At 45.3% G+C, this 19,423-nt stretch overlaps 3 protein-coding genes across 8 annotated transcripts in view; 1 reads left to right on the top strand and 2 right to left on the bottom strand.

Moving 5' to 3' along the window:
- Positions 1 to 470: 470 nt before the first annotated feature.
- COG8 (component of oligomeric golgi complex 8) lies at positions 471 to 8,978 on the bottom strand. Of its 3 annotated transcripts, none has more exons than XM_035024882.1 (5): positions 8,566 to 8,978; positions 7,229 to 7,436; positions 5,565 to 6,392; positions 3,622 to 3,790; positions 471 to 814 (listed from the first exon to the last, which is right to left on the bottom strand). In XM_035024882.1, exons 1-5 carry the CDS (start codon positions 8,958 to 8,960, stop codon positions 657 to 659), a joined length of 1,758 nt encoding a protein of 585 aa, XP_034880773.1. In that variant the 5' UTR covers positions 8,961 to 8,978; the 3' UTR covers positions 471 to 656. The 3 variants fall into 3 exon arrangements, with proteins under 3 accessions (XP_034880773.1, XP_034880772.1, XP_034880771.1); XM_035024880.1 differs by lacking the exon at positions 471 to 814 and adding an exon at positions 2,402 to 2,900; XM_035024881.1 differs by lacking the exons at positions 3,622 to 3,790; positions 5,565 to 6,392; positions 7,229 to 7,436; positions 8,566 to 8,978 and adding an exon at positions 1,658 to 2,340.
- A 197-nt stretch (positions 8,979 to 9,175) lies between these two features.
- The window catches only part of NIP7 (nucleolar pre-rRNA processing protein NIP7), a 94,384-nt gene continuing 84,136 nt past the window's right edge, over positions 9,176 to 19,423 (top strand). For 3 of the 4 annotated variants that reach the window (XR_004682859.1, XR_004682860.1, XM_035024885.1), the window contains exons 1-4: positions 9,176 to 9,272; positions 9,394 to 9,480; positions 9,578 to 9,716; positions 10,227 to 10,367. Coding sequence is in view for 2 of the 4 variants with exons in the window: in XM_035024885.1 (XP_034880776.1) it covers positions 9,217 to 9,272; positions 9,394 to 9,480; positions 9,578 to 9,716; positions 10,227 to 10,367 (423 nt within the window). In the remaining 2 variants the exon portion in view is untranslated. Of the gene's footprint in view, positions 9,273 to 9,393; positions 9,481 to 9,577; positions 9,717 to 10,226; positions 10,368 to 10,575; positions 11,232 to 19,423 lie in introns of those variants that run through there. The other variant, XM_035024884.1, reaches the window with a different exon arrangement.
- Positions 11,998 to 19,418, bottom strand: TMED6 (transmembrane p24 trafficking protein 6). Its single transcript, XM_035024888.1, has 4 exons — positions 17,483 to 19,418; positions 16,072 to 16,198; positions 14,322 to 14,473; positions 11,998 to 12,461 (listed from the first exon to the last, which is right to left on the bottom strand). The coding sequence occupies exons 1-4, from the start codon at positions 17,693 to 17,695 to the stop codon at positions 12,228 to 12,230; spliced, it is 726 nt and encodes a 241-aa protein (XP_034880779.1). The 5' UTR covers positions 17,696 to 19,418; the 3' UTR covers positions 11,998 to 12,227.

Below are 19,423 nucleotides of genomic sequence, written 5' to 3'. Positions count from 1 at the left end.
CTCTGCAGGTAAGACACACACAAGCCCTTTGTAAAAATAAGAACTCAGTGAAGATGGTCAACCGCAGTCTTAACCTGCGTTTTTAAACATAGCTTTCAGATATTTGGGGATTATATCATTATCAAATCTTGGCTTTGGGATAGATCATACAGGTCTATGAAATCATGTCTACTAGGAGTGGTTATTTGCCCCACTTTTTTTTTTTTTTTTAAGATTTTATTTATTTGAGAGAGAGAATGAGAGAGAGCACATGAGAGGGGGGAGGGTCCGAGGGAGAAGCAGACTCCCTGCCGAGCAGGGAGCCCGATGCGGGACTCGATCCAGGGACTCCAGGATCATGACCTGAGCAGAAGGCAGTTGCTTAACCAACTGAGCCACCCAGGCGCCCTATTTGCCCCACTTTTTACCACACAAAATCATCAGGAAATGTCTACTCTTTGGGGGAGTTCATTTTCTTTTCACGTTGAAGGCAGTATTTTGTCCATGGATGATTTCAGGGCAAACATTTTTTATATATTCCTCCAACCTGGTTTGGCAATTCTGTTTTCTGTCAGAGCCAACCCAATATCAAGTTGATAACAGGCAAGCCATGCCCAGCTCAAATCCCAAGTGTTTGTGTTTTCATTTCCAGAATCCTCAGATGCAGCAGGAAAATTTTAATCATTCACCTCCATCCAGTAGATGTTTGTAAACGTCTTGCTGTCCATTTTGTCAATGAACAGGCAGCCCTGCAAGTGGTCCATCTCGTGCTGGATGATACGGGCTGCCCATCCGCTTGCCTGCCACACCACCTGCTCCCCTTTGGGGTCCAGCCCTGCAAAGTAAGTTACAGCCTGGGTAAGGATATGCTTAACCGCATCATTTTTAATCTCCTTACCTTTTCCCTGCCTCTGGCTGTTCCTGTTGACAAGAGGCAACATCAGAAGGGAATGCAGACAGCAGCCCCTATTCTTCCCAGAAAAGATGCCTCAACTCTACACATTACCAAGTATTCAGTGTGGTTCTAATGCTATTAGGTTGCTGGACTTACTATGGGGCTGAGATGAGAAATGATCTTCCTAAGGTGCTTCATTTCTGAACATTTCCTCCCATTTCTGATATACTACCGATTTATTTCAATTCCTAAAAGTCTTTCAAAAATAAAGGGGTACCATTTACTTTCTGACCTGGACCAAGTGGCCTACTCAAGAGGAACAATCATTCCAACTCCGGCAACAAATCAGATTCCGCAAAACGTCCTGTGGCTTATCACCCCGGGCTGGGCAAAGCCGGGTGCCACTTCTCCCATTCCACCACGAAGGCTCCAATTGGGTAGAGTGTATTTGTGCGAGACAGCGAGCGAGAGGGCACAGAGCAGAGGGCTTGGAGTGCGGCAACATCGGAACTAGGCCGCGTTCCCAGCCCAAACCACGCCCCCGAGGAGCTGGCTCTGCTGTCACACTGGCCGCCATTCCCCATCCCTATCGGTCAGTCTTGAATCACGTCCACTCCAGGGTTCTGCCGGGAGGCTTCGCCGAGCCTACACTTTCACAAGTCTGCGCTTTACTGGAGCTTTGCGAAAACTGTTTCATGGGATCCGAGGTCGCCGCCTCCTTAGGCGGGGGTAAGAGACGCACGCGTTTATCCAACCGCCCCAAAGCCACCGACCCCTCCGCACCTGAGATCTGCACGGCCTGGAAGCGGGGCACGCAGGCCAGGAAGCCGGCGACGCTCTCGCAGCCCTCAGGGAAGGTGACCAGGCGGCTGTCCAGCACCCGCAGGCGGGGGTTCACGAACACGCGCAGGGGGAAGGGCTCCATCTGGCGGGCCTCGCGCAGGGGCGGCGCGCAGGCGCGGAAGAACGCCTCGGGGAACTCTAAGGCCAGCACCTGCAGCGGCACCCCGAGTTGCGGAGCGCTCAGGCCCACGCAGCGTCGGCGCCGCATCACCTGCACCAACCTCTGCACCAGCATCTGCAGTTCGGGCCCCGCCAGCTGCGCCGGGTCCACAGGGGCCGCCACGGCCCGCAGCGCCGGGTCCCCGACCTGGCACACGCGCGGGTACGGCGGCTCGGGCGCGCCCCGCACCAGACGCCGCACGTAGCGCCAGTAGGACCGCCGGCGCGCCGGGCCCTCGAGGCCGTCCCGGGCGGGCGCGGAACTGCAGGCCCGGGCGCCGCCGGCCGCCGCTCCCCGTCCCCACGGTGGGGCCGGCCCCAAGCAGTGACGCGCCCGCGCCAGCAGCGTCCCCAGCAGCAGCCCGGCTCCCATCCGGCCCCCGGCGCGCCGAGCACAGCCGCCCGGCCGCCGCCGGCCTCCCCGGGCCCCGTAGGCGAGCTCCCGTCGCGGGGGACGCCGGGAAGCAGAGTTCCCGCGCGCCTTCCGGGAGCGCCGGCGCGGCCCCAGAGCTCAGCCCGCCTCCGTGACGTCAGCAACTTTATTAGGGAATTCCGCGTTTTACGGTATAATCAGCCATTGGCGAGCGAGACGCAGAGGTGCCCCTTTGCGTTTGCTGTCACGAATGCGTTCGCAGCCTTCCCCCTAGGGCTGCCCGGTGCTCTCCGAGGCCGGCCTCGCGTCCCCGCGGGCGCGGCAGGACGCCCTGGCCATCCCGTGCCCCGGGCCGCGCCGCGGCTGGGTGCAGGGGCGCCGGCTAGGGGTCCGCACCGGGCGCCTCAGCCTGCGGCGCCTCGGCTGAGTCCGCCTGCTCCTGCGCGTCCTCAGGGCGAGCTGCAGCGACGGGCTCCAAGCCTGACTCCTCGGCGGCGGCGGCTGGAGCTGCGAGCTCCGGCACCAGCTCCTCTTCATCTAGACAGAGGACCAGCTCTCTCTTCGGCAGGAGGAAGGCAAGAGGCTCCTGGACGAGGCCGATGTTCACATGCCCAAGGTTTCCGTACTTGGAGAGCTGAGTGGGTGGAATGCCTGACCCAGAAGGTAGAGAAAGTGAAGTAGAAAAAAACGTTTAGTAAATTTAAATATTGATGTGTCACAGGGGAGAAAAACTTACAGGACAGTTTCCACATTTCCATACAGTAAAAGTCATCTTCGTGATGCGGGACAGGAAACTATACTATGAGGCGAGACTTTGAAGGTAATCTGGAATAACACAATGGAGGGTGGATCGAGTTAAAAGCCAAGAGAACCTCAGAAGGCACTGGCTTCCCTGTGCCAGGCCCAAGGGAAGCTCTGCCTCCCCCGGCCCCCACTCCTGGCACAGAGAGAGTGGGCACAGGGAAGTGAAGACAAGTTAGGAAAAATCTTTTTAAAATACCTTCTCTGGACATTTCATATAAATAGAGTCCTACAATAGGTGGTTCTCCTGTGACTAGCTGTTTCCACTTAGCCAGATATACACATACTGTATTATTTAATTTATATGAAATGTCCAGAAAAGGCAAATCTCTGGTAACAGAAAGCTGATTAGGGGTTGCCAGGGGCTAACAGTGGGATTGGGGAATGACTACATTGGGCTAGAGGGATCTTTTTGGGGTGATGGAAATTTTAAAATTGGATAGTGGTAATGATTGTACATCTCTGTATACTTACTAAAAAACATTGAGTTTTACAAATGGGTGAATTTTATTTAGTATATGAATTATATCAATAAAGTAGTTTTAAAGATCTTTCTCCTCCTTTCTCTTACCTAAGGTCTGTGCTATCTGAGCTGGTGGAAAAAGGACTTGGAGACAGCGATTTAAATAAGGAACAAGGTCTTCCAGGAAGACAGTGCAGAACTGGACAAAGAGCTCTTGCTCCCCACTGCTGAAAGCAGCCTCTTCTGCACGATGGAAGGCCAGGATTGTTTTGGTTACCTAGGAGACAAGGGCACCATCAGTCACTAGAGTAGTCTATCACCATCAGCAGTACCTGAAACTAAGCACAAATGTGCAGCCCTCAAGTTTTCATAAAGAAAGTCATTCCAAACAGTACATTATATTACTGTCTTGTTTAAATTCAGAATTGTCACTCTCCACAGTTCTGTCACTTCATTAATGTATTTCTGACCCAAACCCAACTTGTTTCATTACTGGTACACTTTCCACTTTCAGTAGAAAAGCATCAAGAGGTTCTTGATTCCTAAAGGAGATGACAAGAACTATATTGGATCCAGGAAAATGAAGCAAAACTGTATAAGGTTTTTACTGAGTAAGGCAGTTGAGGTTCCAGGAAGCTAGACTGCTAGAAAATTATAAAAGAACACAGAGCTAGAAAAGAAGATCCACATACAAATAACAGAACAACCTAGCTGACATTCCTGGTTCCAAGTCCTAACTGTGCCTCTTGCTGGTTTTGTGACTTCCATATGATTACTTAAACACTTTGTGCCCTCTGTTCCTCAGTTTCCTTATCTATAGAGTAGGGTCTGCAACAGGACCTACCTCTTAGGGTTGTGAGGATCAAGTCTTAATAGGTATAAAATATGGTGAACACTATCTGGCATGGAGTAAGTTCTCTATAAATATTAGCAGATTACTATTACCTGAATTTCACTGACTACAAAGTTTCAATGCTCATGCTTGCTTTCTCTCACAGGAGGGCATTAACGTTTTTTGTTTTTTTTTTGAGTAACAAGTGGGAAAGCTTATTAAAGCAAAAAGTACACTCTTGAGATATGAGAGCGGGCAAGCTCAAGAGTGAGAGAGCTAGGCCCAGAAAGATTTTATATAACCATGTCACAACTGCCACCCGGCTGACAGCAATTATAAGATGCCATTAAGTTGTAAGAAACATCCCAATATCTAAAGGTTTAAATATGTAAAAAATGTGCAGGATATCATTGGTTGTAGAATTTCTTGTATTATGTAGAATTCTAAGATGGTTCTTTTGAATCCCAGCCCCTGGTATCCACTCCTTTGTGTAATCCCTTCCCCTTGATTGCAGGCAGAATGTGTGGCTTGTTTCTAATCAATAGAATATGGCAAAGGTGAAGGATTTTGCAGATGTAATCAAAGCCCCTAATCAGTTGACTTTGAGTTACAATCACGGGATATCCTGGGTGGGCCTGACTTAATCAGATAAGCCTTTTAAAAAAGGGTTGAGGATTTCCCTAAAAGAGGAGATTTACGCAGGAGAGTTGCTCTCCGTTGGCCTTGAAGAATCAGAAAGCCACACTGTATGGAGTGAGGCGGCTTCTAGGACCTAAAGGCCTTAAACCTACAACTGCAAAGAACAGAAATCTGCCAACATGAATGAGCTTGAAAGGGTACCCCAAGCTTTAGATGAGACTGTGGCCTGACCAACACCTTGACTGTAATTTTGTGAGATCCTGAGCAGAGGACCCAGGACTCCCAATTCAAAGAAACTGGGAAAAAAATAAATGTATGTTGTTTTAGGCTGCTGTGTTTGTTATGCAGCAGTAGAAAACTAATACTTTACTGAATCATTATTACAGGTGAGCCACTTCATGGATTGTTCTAGGTCCCATGATGGGGGACTAACCAGAGCTTCTCAATCAGAAAAATCTCTAAAACCCCACTAAGCCTAACTCTGCAACCACCTACTACATAAACTGGTTTATTTTTTACAAAAGTCTGGTCACCTGTTACCAAAGAAAGCCCCAGTAGAGAGCCAACAGGATGTGCTCACCTTGGCAAGGGCGTCCTCCAGGGCCCTAGTCACACCCTGTGCCAGGGCCACAGGACAGCAGAGGCGCAGATCATTGAAGGCAACCAGAATATTGTTGAGGAAGCAGGCAAGGGGTGGGAAATCTAAGAGCACCATGGGTGGCTGCAGTGTCCCCGGCTGAGTGACTGGCACAGCAGCAGGCAGGTTACTGCTGCCCAGGATGGGTGGAGCTGAGATGAGGGTGTAGGAATTCATTTCATCCTGGAACTTCTCCACTGCTTCCTGAATTGCTTTCTGGAAAGTGCTGATGGCCACCCGCTGGAAAACAGGAGCCAACTGGCCCCGGAAATCGACCCCCACCCGGCTGAAGGATAGCCCAAAGTACATGCACTGACCCAGCAAAGAGTCTAGACGACCACCAATCCCCCGGTGAAGGTCAGTCTCCAGCACCTGCAGGAACTGTGAGATTCTCTGTAGCACCCAGCCGTAGAAGATGGCACTCTCATTCATAGTGTGCTCACCCGTGGCAGGGGGCAACAACGGGTCCTCATCGGAGAATATGGCACGGTACTGGGTGATGATATCGAACAAATGGACACGGCAGGCCTCAATGGTTTTTGTGATGTGGAAATAGGGATCATCATTGGGGATGGCAGTCAGGATGGAACGGAGCCAAGCATCTCGGGCCTGAAGAAACTTCACCCTCAACTCAGCCTCAGTGAAGACATCCATGCACCGCAGGAAGCTAATGACACGGAGGCAGGCAGGGAGCTGGATGTTGGTTCTTAGCTGCTGGATCAGCTGGCTCAGCATCAGCTGCATGGACTGGCGCACTTCATTCACAATGCCCTGACAATATAGGGGGTCAGTCACACCACACTGGGAAAGACACTTCCAGGAATCCATTCCACTACCCCTGAATACTGCAGATCAACATTCCCACTGCTTTTCCTGATATATGAAGATTTCCTAAAGTTGATGTGTACAGGCTTACCAACAAAGATCTAATTCACTGTGGCCATATGTAACTATTCACTGTGGCCTACAGGCCCTGTTTTGTTCTCCTGCCTCACCCGCTTCCTAATTCTGTCCCCTTGCTCACTGCAATCCTGTCACACTGGCTGTCTTTGTTTTTCTTTTTTTTCTGTCTTCGTATTTCTTAAACACTCTCAACTTGTCCCCTCGTCAGTCTGCTATACCTTTTTCCACTTTCTGATTTGCTCTTTCCCCACATCTTCGTGTGGCTGGTTCCTTCTCATCATCTGGTTCTCAGCTTAAATATTATCTCTCCAACAGAGCTTTTCCTCACCACTCTATCTAGGGTACCTCACCCTAGTCTCCTCCTACCCATTCCCTAATTTATTTTCTTCAGACAGTTACCATTATCTGAAAGGATCATGTTATTTATTTATTTGCCAACTATCAACTTACATTCATGAAAACTAGGGCCTTCTCTGCTTTGTCTCATTGTCTTCCCAGCCCCTAGATCAGTGTCTGGTACGTGATTAATATTTATCAGTTGAATGAATGAATGAATGTTTCATGTTCAAGCCTGTCTGGCTGGCAGAAACCGATATGAAACATGCAAAATTTCCCTAAGATTTCTGCCTAAAGGTTCAGTGATGACCACAGAATTACTGATTACAAGAACATCAGTTTGAGTCCTTTTGGGGCAGTTTGACTACCTGGATGACAGGGATGGAGGAGTATTTCCTTTCCAGTCGGTGTACGTAGGCTGCAAGCTCCAGGGCCTCTTCATAATAGCTGTTCCGGACACAGGTGTCCATTAGCTGAGGAATCTCCAGGATTTCCAGGATTTCTGTGTGCCGGTTTAGAGTCAGGGTGTTCATCCGGCGGTTGGAGCTGATCTCCTCAGCTTCTTTGACAAAGTTTCTAGTAACAAACAGGAGAATATTAGTTGCTCACTGCTCTACATCCAAAAGTTAGCTACAATTACCAAGCATTTACTATGAACTGGACACTGAGCTGGATGGTTTATTATTTAATCTCCACACCAAACCTGGGGGTAAGTACTATTACCCTTGAAGCAACTTTAATCCCAGAGAGGCTAAGCAACTTGTCCAAGATCACACAATATGTGAGCCCAGATCTGCCACTTAACTAGTGTTGGCAAGGTACTTAGGATCTCTGAACTCTTTCCTCATTGGTAAAATAGTAGTAGGACCCACCTCATAAGGCTGTGAGGATTAAATGAGATGATGTGTATAAAGCATTTAACACAGAACCTGACACACAGTAAATGTTAATAATAGCTATTCTTTTTGTGATCACTAACCAGCTTAGAAGCTACAACCTCACCCTCAAATTCCCTCAGCCCCTTAATCTTCTCTTAGGCTGCTGTTCCACTTTTAATTCCACAATCTTCACTTCTCCATAATTGCAGAGACCTGCTTTATGAAGTCCTCTATTCTGGAGGTTGGAAGGGTACAGAAGCTATTGTCAAATATCCAAAGACTCAAAACTTAAACTTTTACCATGAAAGGCAGAATTAAGGATAAGAGACTGAGGATCTAGAGAGGTAGAATATGGCTTAAGGAGAGATTTTTTTTTGATAATTTTTGCTGCATCCAAATGGAAAGATTTCGTTGTCAGCCTTCTCTCAATGGAAGTTTTGAACGGTCTGCGGGTGTAGATTATAGCTGAGAACTGCAGAGTATTAGCTATGTCAGACCCAATGATAAGTGCTTTGCATGGATTCTCTAATACTCACAACAGTCCTATGAGGGAGTTGCTGCTGGTGTCCAGTTCTAACTTGGAAATTACTAGCTTCCAAGAGCCTCTTCGACAATTCCTAAGCTGTCTCAACTTACTCATAACATTAAATGGGAATAACAGTACCTACCTCCAAAGCTGTTGTGAAGCTTAAATGGATTTTTAAAATGCTCAGAGGAGAGCCTAACCCATGCATGGTAAGTGCTTTGTAAGTGTTAGCTATTTCTTTCATCATAAATGCCAGCTATTACAGTTGCTAAAAGCCCCTTTAGTGCCAAGCCCGCCGCACCTGCAGCTCTGCTGGAAGCTGGGCAAGCGGTCGAGCAGGCGGCCGAGCGACGCCTCCACGTCGCCAAAGAGGCGGTGGATGCGCTCGGTGCACTCGGCGCCTCGGATGAAGGTCTTGTAGTTGGCAAAGGCCAAGTCGCGCGTCTGCTGCAGCAGCTGCGCTCGCTCTTCCGCCAAGCGCTCGGGCTCGCGCCTCAGCCGCTCCAGCCCGGAGCCGCTCAACTCCCGGAGGTAGCGGCCCACGTCGGGCCGCTCCCGCCACTGGGCCTCGGGGAAGCGGTCTCGGAACAGCGATGCCAGGAGCCCTTCATCCTCCACCTCCCCGAGAGCCGCTGCAGTGACCGTCGCCGTGGCAGAGGCCGTGGTTGACGAAGCGATCGTCGCCGTCGCCGCCATATTCCGGCAGCAGCGTCACTTCCCCTCCGGCCCAGCGAGGGCGCTGGCTCGGAATCTAGGCCCGGAAGCAGCCGGGGGTTCATATCCGGCCGGCTTTCTTTCCCGACGGTCCTCCAGGCTACGGGGCGCTGGCGTGGGGAACAAATTGAAGGCGGCTAGAGAGGCAGGCTTTGGGGTTGCCAGGGAGCGGCCGGCGGCTGACTTCCGTTTCCGGCCTCTGAGGCACGCGGATTCGGTGTTGTAACCCAGCGGGAAAATGCGGCCTTTGACTGAAGAAGAGACCCGCGTAATGTTTGAGAAGATAGCGAAATAGTAAGAGGGCGCGGAGGGGAAGGGGAAATGTGTGTGTGGCAGGAAGGGCGCGGGTAGAGTGGGGGCGCGGGGCCGGGAGGAGTCTGTGGGGCGCTGTCTCCAGTCATCCTTTTGCCTTCAGCATCGGGGAGAACCTTCAGCTGCTGGTCGACAGGCCCGACGGCACCTACTGTTTCAGGCTGCACAACGACCGGGTGTACTACGTGAGGTGAGGCGGCGCCGGGCGGACAGCAGTGGCCCCGGGTGGAGGACTGGGTCCCACCAGCTTCCCTCATCTGACACCTTCTTCTTCCTTACCCCTTCAGTGAGAAGATTCTGAAGTTGGCCGCCAACATCTCCGGGGACAAGCTGGTGTCGCTGGGGACCTGCTTCGGAAAATTCACTAAGACTCACAAGTTCCGGTTGCACGTCACAGCTCTGGATTACCTTGCACCCTATGCCAAGGTTTGTAGGATGGTGTTCATTCGCCCCCTGGGGATGAAGGAAGTCAAAGATGGGGGCCACGTCAGAACGCAGATAATTGGGCAGCTTCTCTGCCACGGAGTCAGTGCCAGCACACGGAGATGTTTGCAGGACTTGCTGCTTGGGCATGGTTGGGGTTCTGGCATGGGAATGCGGTGTGGTTGCATAGTCGTGGTTACGTCCCGCAGAGTAGAAAAGCCTATGCAGACCTCACTCAAAAAAGCGCAAATTGGTGGCTTTGGTGAGAGCATAGAGGGATCCAGAAAAAGAGCTTTTGAGCTCTCCATGAGAGAGATTGTAGAGTTGAAGAGAGAACGTCCTGGCAGTTCTTTTTAGGGAGTGAACAATTTGAGATAACCATCGTTTTTCTCTTTTCCTTAAAATGCATTCAAGAAATTAATCGCATATCCATCAGCGGGCTTATCTGCAGGGATACAATAATTAGCTTTTTAATGTCTCTTGGATTTAATTATTATTATTATTTTTTTGTAGTATAAAGTGTGGATAAAGCCTGGAGCAGAGCAGTCCTTCCTTTATGGGAACCATGTGTTGAAATCTGGACTGGGTCGAATCACCGAAAATACTTGTCAGTACCAGGGAGTGGTGGTGTACTCCATGGCAGACGTCCCTTTGGTGAGTAGAGATGGTAGCTGTTATAAAAATCAGGTATCTTTTTAATCAAGAAGGATGTATTTTCAGTCTGTGCGCTTCAGAGACTAAATTCTCAGCACCTTTCAAATTTCTCGAAGAACTGTTTTTTTTCATCTTCATTATTTCTACCCCTCAATGCGTGCCTATTGAATGACTTGAGTGAATCAGTGTCTCTTCTTTTGAATCCCAGGGTTTTGGGGTGGCAGCAAAGTCTACACAAGACTGCAGGAAAGTAGACCCCATGGCGATTGTGGTATTTCATCAAGCAGACATTGGGGAATATGTGCGGCATGAAGAGACTTTGACTTAAAACGAAATCATCGCGAGGACTTATGGCTGTGTGGAAGGGCCTAGCTTTGTTTCCTGTGTCTGTGTAGGCTCCATCATCATGTTGAATTTTGTCAACACTGTGACTTCTTCAGGGACTTCTTAGTTTCATATTCTTTCTATTATGGACGAATGCAGGCTGGATTCTTATGCGGAAATGGCTCAAAAACGGTGTTTCGGATCTTTGTGACTAAATAGAATACTGTGTTTTATATTTGAATCAGAGGGCTTCTTGTCTTGAGTAACAGGTTCTAAGTCATTGGAACTGAGGACAAGAATAGCTAGCTTATTGTTATCTGTGATAATACTTTTCCAAACTCACGATAAGAACACGATAGATTTTCATTATTTATTAATACCATGAAAGTCAGATATTGCCATATTAGAACGGTAGGTCATGTATGGGATTTTACAAATGAAATTTGGATAAAATAATAGCAGTTTGTTCTGCTAATTTTCTATATAATAGGTTCTGTGTGGTGTGGAAGAAAACCTTGGATTCAAACCCCAGTTCTCACACCTACCAGCTATATGGCTTTAGAGGTGTCATTAAACTTTGATAAGTTTATTTTCTTCTGCTTCAAAAAACAGCTTTAACCATCTACCTACGAATGGTTTTAGAATTAGAAATCATGTTTGTAAAGCACTTATTAGCACAGTGCCTGGCAAATGTTAGGTTTAAATAAATGGTAAGAATAATTTTTATATTGCATATACTGGGTATTTCTATTACTAAGGATAGGATCTCATGAGTATAGTTTGATTATATATCTTGGTTCTTGTTCTCCTTTTTCTTAGATGGTATGATCCCAGGCTAATGTTTTTTTCATCACCTTGATTTCTTAAAACGTGATTTCCCTTACAAACCTTTACTTACCTGACTGGACTAGAGAGAAAGCACTAATCAGAGACACTGAAATAATTCAGCTCCTCCAACCTTGCCCATGCCTGACAAAATTATTTTTGGAATTACTGAAATATTTTTTAGAAATGAAAAAGTTCCACTAAGTTTTTTAAAACTGCCATATTATAAACGATTTCTTTAAATATATTGCTTTTTTCTTTTTTTCCTGCTTATTTTAAATTCCAAAGGTGACATCTCTAAAAATAAAATTTTTAACTACAAAAAAGCAGTCTACCAATTCCTGTTTTTGTATGTAACATATAAAACTGAGATATGTTTTGTCCCATTTTTTTCAACTCTTCTCCCTCCCAAGGTTCTGTGTTAACCCTCTAGTTAGACTTAGTAAAGGTTAAGGGACTGCTGTATGTTGAACAGTATTTTGATGGTAGCATTTAGTACACACTTTAGTAATAGTTAATATCAAAGCTTGCACATTTATTATTTTATTGCCATTTTGAGGCAATTGGAGAGGAAAGGAGAGCAATAGACTAAGATGTTCTAACAAGATAAATTGATTTTTTTCCAGTAACTTTACAAAGCTTATTTGACTGAAACTTTGACAAAGCTTCTATCCCAGAGGAAAAGAGCTAAGGTGCTATAGTCATTTTGGCTTAGCATCTTGGCTTTTTTGTGTCTGTAGTCTTCGGGACATTGAAGAAACGCTTTAAGAAATACAACTGCAGGATTCCAGAAAGAACAATAACAAGGCTCTGAGCTGTCGACCACCAGTTCACATAGTTATAATTTGATTGGAGAAGGAAAAAGTCAGCGGTTTTCCTCATGCGGGCAAAGTTGTAGTATCTCCACATGTGAAAGATATTGTTTTGCACCTTCCGTGTATTCTCCTGTGGGACAGAAAGTGAAATAAAAAGAGGGTCCTCCCTACCTCCCATCTAGTCTCACTTGGGTGCTCACAAGCACTAATTTAAGTTACCTGGAAGCTGAGTAACTTACTCAATTTTATGATATGTAGTAAGTTGGTTATTGTAGTTGTTAGTAAAGCCGGTTTTGCTGTATATGAAAAAAAAGGTCTGGACTTAGTTTAAAAAGATATAATTTCATAATGAAAAATTTCAGTGCTGAAACTAGAAGGCTCTTTCAGAGTATTTTTAGATTTAGGCATGTATTCCGTACGTCATTGCCGTTCTGGCAATGTCTTCTGTTCTTTGTACACGGTAGAAGACGAAGGCCTGCAAACTTTTTTTTTTTTTAAGATTTTATTTATTTATTTGAGAGAGCACATGAGAGGGGTTAGGGTCAGAGGGAGAAGCAGACTCCCTGTCGAGCAGGGAGCCCAATGCGGGACTTGATCCAGGGACTTCAGGATCATGACCTGAGCCAAAGGCAGTCACTCAACCAACTGAGCCACCCAGGCACCCTGCAAACTTACTATTAAGGGACCAGACAGTAAATATTTTAGGCTTTGCAGGCAATACAATCCCTGTTGCAACTACCAAACTCTGCTATTGTTAGCACAAAAGCAGCCATATGTAATTGTCAAATGAGCATAGCTGTGTTTCATTGAAACTTCATTTATGGAAACAGGCAGTGGGCTTTTGTGCATTGAAAAATACTATCAAGAAAGTGAAAAGACATCCCACAGAATGGAGAAAATGTCTGCAAATCACTTACCTGATAAGGGACTTACATCTAGAATATATAAAAAACTTATAACTCAATAAAAAGACCACCCAATTTTAAAATGGGTAAAGGATTTGAATAGACAGTTCTCCAAAGAAGATATACAAATGGCCAAAAAACATGAAAAGATGCTCAATGTCCTTAGCCATTAGGGAGCCAGAACTCAAAACCATAAGATAGAACTCCACACCCACTAGGACGGCTATAATAATAAAAGAGACAGTGGCATGTTGGCAAAGATGTGGAGAAATTGAAACCATCAGATACTGCTGGTGGGAGTGTAAAATGGTTTAGCTACTGAAAAATAGCAGTTATACTCACGAAGCTAAACAGTTACCATATGACCCACCAGATTGTACCACTTCTTGGTATACAGAAATGAAAACATGTTTACAAAAAACTTCATGCAAATGTTATAGCCGCATTATTCATAATAGCCAAAAAGTGGACAACCCAAATGTCTATGAGGTGATGAGTGGATAAGCAAAATGTGGTATAGTCATACAAGAGAATATTAGTCATCCATAAAAGGGAATGAAGTACTAATACTTGCTACAATGTGGATCAACCTTGAGAACACACTAAGTGAAAGAAGCCAGAAACAAAGACCACATTGTATGATTCCACTCATACAATGTACAGAATAGGCAAATTTATAGAAACAAAGTTGATTAGTGAATGACTGCCCAGGACTGGGAGGGGGGCATGGAGAAGGAAGAGTGACTGAAGGGTATGGAGTTCTTTTTGGGGTGATGAAACTGTTCTGGAATTAGATGCAATCGCGGCAGGACCTTGGGAATATACTAAAAACCGCAGAATTGTACATTTTAAAATGGTGAATTCTATCTTAATTAAAAAGACAAACGGCAGTGGGCCAGATTTGGTCTGTGTGCCATAGTTTGCCAACTCCTGGTATAAAACAAGTGAGTTTCAAGAGCTCTAAGTCCTAAAAATTAAAGCTTTCAGATCCCTGTGCCTGTTTGGTTTCTCCCCAAATGAGCTCTCACTCAGATGATATTACTTATTTCCAAGGATGTTTCCACAATCTCCCACAAAATAGTTACCTCAATTGCATCCAGAGTATCATTCAGTTGTTTTCTTTCATTCTTCTGTTTGTGGTCCATCTCAGGCCCCTCATAGAAGACTCCAAAATTGAGGTACACTTGCACAGAACCAAAGTGATTTTGCTGATTTTTTAGACAAAGCTGATAAAAACCTGTAGGAATCCCTAGATCATTACCAAATCTTGGTCTCCACCCTTTGTTGACCTACCACCCTCTAGATTTCCCTGGAGATACATGTTTACCAGTGTTAAAGGTGCTACTGTAGTTCCTTCTTTTTACTTAGGAAGTAAAAAGATCCAATTTTTGATGTGGAATACCTTATATGATATTCCATGAAACTTACTTTACTAAGTACCAGTTACAATACTGTGTTTTGCCAAATATTAGTAACTTAGTTCTATAAATTAGTAAATTTGTAAGTAAATTTATTAAGCTCTATACTAGATTGAAAACAATGTTTTCTCCGTCTTTTTCAACTTATATTTCTCACATCTCTTTTTGAAGCTTTTCTGCTTAACAAAATGAATTGAAATTAAGAGCCTGGTATTTTCCTGCTTCTTGTAAACCATTAGAGCTGGGGGATACCATCTTGAACTTGAAACTAGAGAAAAAATTGATGTGTTTTGAATGAAAGAAGCTATTCTGCTGGATGGAGTAACTTCTGCAAGGTGGTTTGTACAGGAACTGATGGTTTAGGGTATGTACTGGTGCTGGTTCTTAACTGGGGTCGCCATCCTTTGTGTATGGGAGTGGGGAGGAGCGGGATTAGAAAGGTGTGGCAGTGTATCTGATTGTCAAAATGATTGGAAGGCACTACTGGCAGGTAGGGGCCAAAGATGCTGAATATCCTGTGCTACACAATGAAGGATTGTTTTATGCCCCGGTTGAAAAGCATTGTCTTTTTTCGTATACCCGGCTGATAGGGCAATTAAAACTGACCCCATGCCGGGGGGTGCCTGGGTGGTTCAGTTGGTTAAGCATCTGCCTTGGGCTTGGGTCATGATCCTGGAGTCCTGGGATTAAGCCGCACGTGTAGGGCTCCCTGCTCAGTGGGGAGTCTACTTCTCCTTCTCCCTTTGCCCCTCCCCCACTTGTGTGCTTGCTCTCGTGTGTGCTTGCGCTCTCACTCGCTCGCTCTTGGAAAAAACAAAAAAAAACCCAAAAAACTGACCCATGTTGTCCAAGGTGGGGACAGACTTGATCTGGCTGTAGAGGTTTTCTGGTGACTGGAGAAGTGCTTTGTTGTGGAATGTGGATATTTTCATGGCTATGCATTTCCTTTCGTTCTGAGTCTGCTGTTTAGTAACTGCCTCAAGTATTATGATAACTAGAAAGAAATGCTATCCTATAATAAATTTGTTAATTGGAATTCTGTATTTTAAATGGGTCTATTTTGGTCACTTTCTCATAACCTGATCAATTGGAGACAATGATATAAAACTGAGCTTCTGGACCCTGGAGTTACAATAATTAGTCACCTGGAGACCCTGTCCTGAATCTGCCAGTGGACAGCCTGCCACTTAATGTCCTCTGCCGCCGGCGATCTCCAATAAAGATTTGATGTTGGTGTTGGAAGGATAGTTTTTGGTGTTCAAGGCGGTTTAGTCCCCCTACTGCTTGATCATCCCTGTGTGAAAAAGCCAGAGCTTTTACATTTCATGTACTTGAGTAATTTCAGTACTTCCTCATTATTGACCCAGTTTCAAAGAAACTTATGATTATTACAGTAACTGTGGTGATTAAAACAGACCTGTCTCTTTGGTAGAGAAGTTTATCTGGCCTCGAACATTCTGAGAGGAGTCTATGAGGAAACCCTGTGGGGTATGTGCAGTGGCAGCAACATGTCGGTCATGTGACATTCCCAGTGTCCGCTGCACCTGCCAAGACACATTAAAGAGGGAGAAAAGCCCCTGCTACATCACCAGAAAGCTAGCTAAGTGCTAAGATTGACATTCCTGATCATCAGCACAGTGGGTCTCAATAAGGGATGGTACTGCCCAATCCTCCCTGGGAGTTTTGATTGAGACAACAGTGGTGTTGGGGGGTGGGTAGGAAGAGACAGCAATGTTGAACATCCTGCCACGTTAGAAACAGTACTGCAAGACAAAGAATTGCCCAAGATGCCAGTAACACTCCTTTTAAGAAGACCTGTCTCAGAACGTACATCTGGTGTATATCGATTGATATGTATGTTTTTGGCTGTAGAGTTGATTGAACTTGCTTGGTTTTGACTTCCCTGGTGGTGTCCCAGACTTGGGTTTACTTGCTGCTTGACAGCAAATAAATAAGGCATTCGGTAGGCACTTCTCCTCAAGCTGGGTCTTGATAAGCCTAGGCTACAGTGAGCTTACTAGTAGCTACTGTTCTGTTGTAAATTCAGAGACAAGAAAAGGCTCTGATAAGCTAATTTAAAATAAACTTTGAGTTACAGTGCAATGGAATAAGATCAACATAGTCTATTACTATGTAAACAAAATTTAGAAAGTTAACAGGTTTCTAAGATGAAGAACAAAGGAAATTAACAGCCTCTGACTTTACTATTGAGTTCACCATCCTTGGGCACTGTGGTGTAAGACCACAGGATGGATAAATGTCCTTGGCCTGTAAACAGGCAACTTGAAAACATTAACCTTCCTTAAGAAACAGAGGATTGTCTGGCCAAATAGAGAGACCTTCAGCCAGTGATTCTGTAGTTTGCCAGAATTACCCCTTAAAGAGGGAGACTAAATGTGGCTCCCCCAGTCCCATAAACTGAAGCATCTTTCTTTGAAATCTAAGGGTCTGTTGCCAAAGTTCATGTAAGTTTTCATTTGACTTTGTACCATATCCTTATTGTTTTATTATTTTAAAAAATGGATTCTCTCTCATCTCCAAATCTGAGTTAATATATGATTACCTCTCCAGGAAGAGGCAGTCTGTTTGTCCCATAGCTTTGAGCACACCTCCGTTGCCCCCAGTTTGAGAAGTCAAGCCATATGTTTTAGTGATTATTCATCCATCAAGAGTTTCCATCTAAATGCAGTTCCATTTCATTAACAGGTAGGGAATCACAGCATAATAAAGACAACCAGAATCTTCTATTTGAATAAAACCTGACCCACTTTGCAAAAGGAAACAAAAAAGCAAGTCCCCAGTATGGCCAGAGGGGCCCATGTACTCACCTCGTAACTGAAATAGAAGTATCCAGTCTGGCGGGCAAATTGCCAGAAGCATTCTATGCCTCCTGGAGGGATCATGATGGCAAAGTCAGATTGATCTGCTCCATGGAAGAGCAGCTGGTCCCCAGAGCCACTAAGGGGTTCTGTCTCCTGGCTCCTAGCAGAAGTCACTAGGTTCAGAACCACCAGTCCAGCCCCAAAGAGCAAAGGGAACATGCTGCTTTCTGGAGATTCCACTGCAGGTGAAGTGCTTGCAGTCTAGTGAAACCAAGTAGTTTAGACAACTGCTAGGGTAATCATTAACTTACAAGTCACACTTAGGCCAGTTTCAGGGCCACACATGGATATTCCATAATAGAACTGGCATGATATCCCCATGCTTGGCTCACGGGAAGAGTTTTTGTTTTTACCTCAGAAACTCAGTGGCTTACCAAACCTACTTCATGGGTGCTAGATAGAATCTACTTTAGAAGAGGTATTTCTGTCCTTCCTTTGGGTTATCATTTTTCAGTTCTTCTTAGGAATAAACATTGGGTAAGTTTATTTACAACCATCTGAACATATGGACAAAGTTTGCCTAGAGAGATTTGTTTCTCCTGTTTGTATCAAATTGCTAGGTGATACCTATTGCTTCAGTAAGATACGTGGGGCAGACCTCTTTCAACAGAGTATTTTCTGCCCAGTGCTAGATCTTAGCAAAAAGCATAGCATGGAAGTGTGTGCAAAAATTTTAATGGACAAATAAAGTGAGCAAGAGGCAGTGGTCAAACTTCTCCACTGATAATTCTCGTTCTACTTTCCCCCTGACTGATCTGTTCTTCTAAAGCTATTGAAAAACCCACTTAAAGAGTATTTATATTGTTCAAACCTTCAATCTTTTCTCCTTTATGACTTCTTCAGCAGGGAAAAGGCTCATTGAACACCCACTGACTTCATGGCTGGCATTGAGCTAAGAGATTTACTTGCTTCCTATATGTTCTCACAACAGCCCTGGGAGGGAGATACCATTACCTACTGCCTTAGAGATGAGGAAATGGACATTCAGAGATTCCAGTGGCCAGCTCTGTGTCCCAGAAGCACAGCTGGTGCAGCTGGGGCCCCGAGTGGGTCTCACACTCTTACCTATCAGGACAGTGTTTCTGTCAGTCTCTGAGTGCTGATAGTGCCTAAATGTTTTGATTTCAGCCATAATCTTAAAAAAACAAAACAGCATCAGCACCTTCTAACCAGGTATTGCTTCACTGCATTGACTCCCAAGTGGTAATCCCTTAAGTGTCATAAACTAAAAAGCAAAGAACAGACCTCATAACTGTATTCAGTTCTAGCAAAGGCCACGTAACATCACAGTACTCTGCAGGCCCAGTGGCTCTCCATCAGTCTTGCTAAGGTGAAGGTGGGAGAGACTGGGATCACTTCCCAATGCACAAGCATACCCACCCACATCCTATCATTGCTACGGTCCCAGCACTACCCATGTCATGAGCAGTGACTTAGATTCAGCAAAACAATCATCAGTTCATAGTATGTATTATAGTTCTATAGAAGGTGTAGGCATAGTTTTATGTTTGTACACATTTCAGGAATAGTATAAAAATACCCCTGAAGTTACGTTAAAAAGTGTTAATGGACTTACGCATTTCTCAATTGGAGAAACACTGATAAGGATATTCTGCTTCCTTAAATGTATCACAGTGTCACTCTTCTACCCAGAGAGCGTAGTCTAATAATGTTAAACGTGGAAGAGATAAAAACTCCTGGATCCTAACCACATATAGAGGAAGACCACAACTAGCTGCAACCAGATCGAGAGGGATCGAGAGTTTCATCCTTTCACTGTAGCTTCATTTGGGGTTAACTGATGGAAAAACAGTAGTACCAAATCCCAAAACATGTAAATAGATTATAAAGCTGTACAAAGTTTCTAACTTGTACCTACAGGATGAA

Source organism: Mirounga leonina, unplaced genomic scaffold (genome assembly GCF_011800145.1).
Source record: "Mirounga leonina isolate KUSES-001 unplaced genomic scaffold, KU_Mleo_1.0 Mir_180, whole genome shotgun sequence".
In the NCBI taxonomy this organism is placed as follows: domain Eukaryota; kingdom Metazoa; phylum Chordata; class Mammalia; order Carnivora; family Phocidae; genus Mirounga; species Mirounga leonina.
The sequence above is the reverse complement of the archived record's forward strand: the minus strand, read 5'-3'. Positions and strand labels throughout refer to the sequence as shown.

Excerpts from the sequence above, each read along its gene's own strand:
- COG8 (XM_035024880.1), bottom strand. The coding sequence starts at position 8,960 with ATGGCGGCGACGGCGACGATCGCTTCGTCAACCACGGCCTCTGCCACG. Across the intron at positions 7,437-8,565 it reads AGCTTCCAGCAGAGCTGCAG|AAACTTTGTCAAAGAAGCTG; the intron begins GTGCGGCGGGCT and ends GTTTGTTACTAG. Across the intron at positions 3,791-5,564 it reads TGGAGGACGCCCTTGCCAAG|GTAACCAAAACAATCCTGGC; the intron begins GTGAGCACATCC and ends CTTGTCTCCTAG.
- TMED6 (XM_035024888.1), bottom strand. The coding sequence starts at position 17,695 with ATGTTCCCTTTGCTCTTTGGGGCTGGACTGGTGGTTCTGAACCTAGTG. Across the intron at positions 16,199-17,482 it reads ACTTCTATTTCAGTTACGAG|GTGCAGCGGACACTGGGAAT; the intron begins GTGAGTACATGG and ends GTGTCTTGGCAG. Across the intron at positions 12,462-14,321 it reads ATACTCTGGATGCAATTGAG|GAGAATACACGGAAGGTGCA; the intron begins GTAACTATTTTG and ends TCTGTCCCACAG.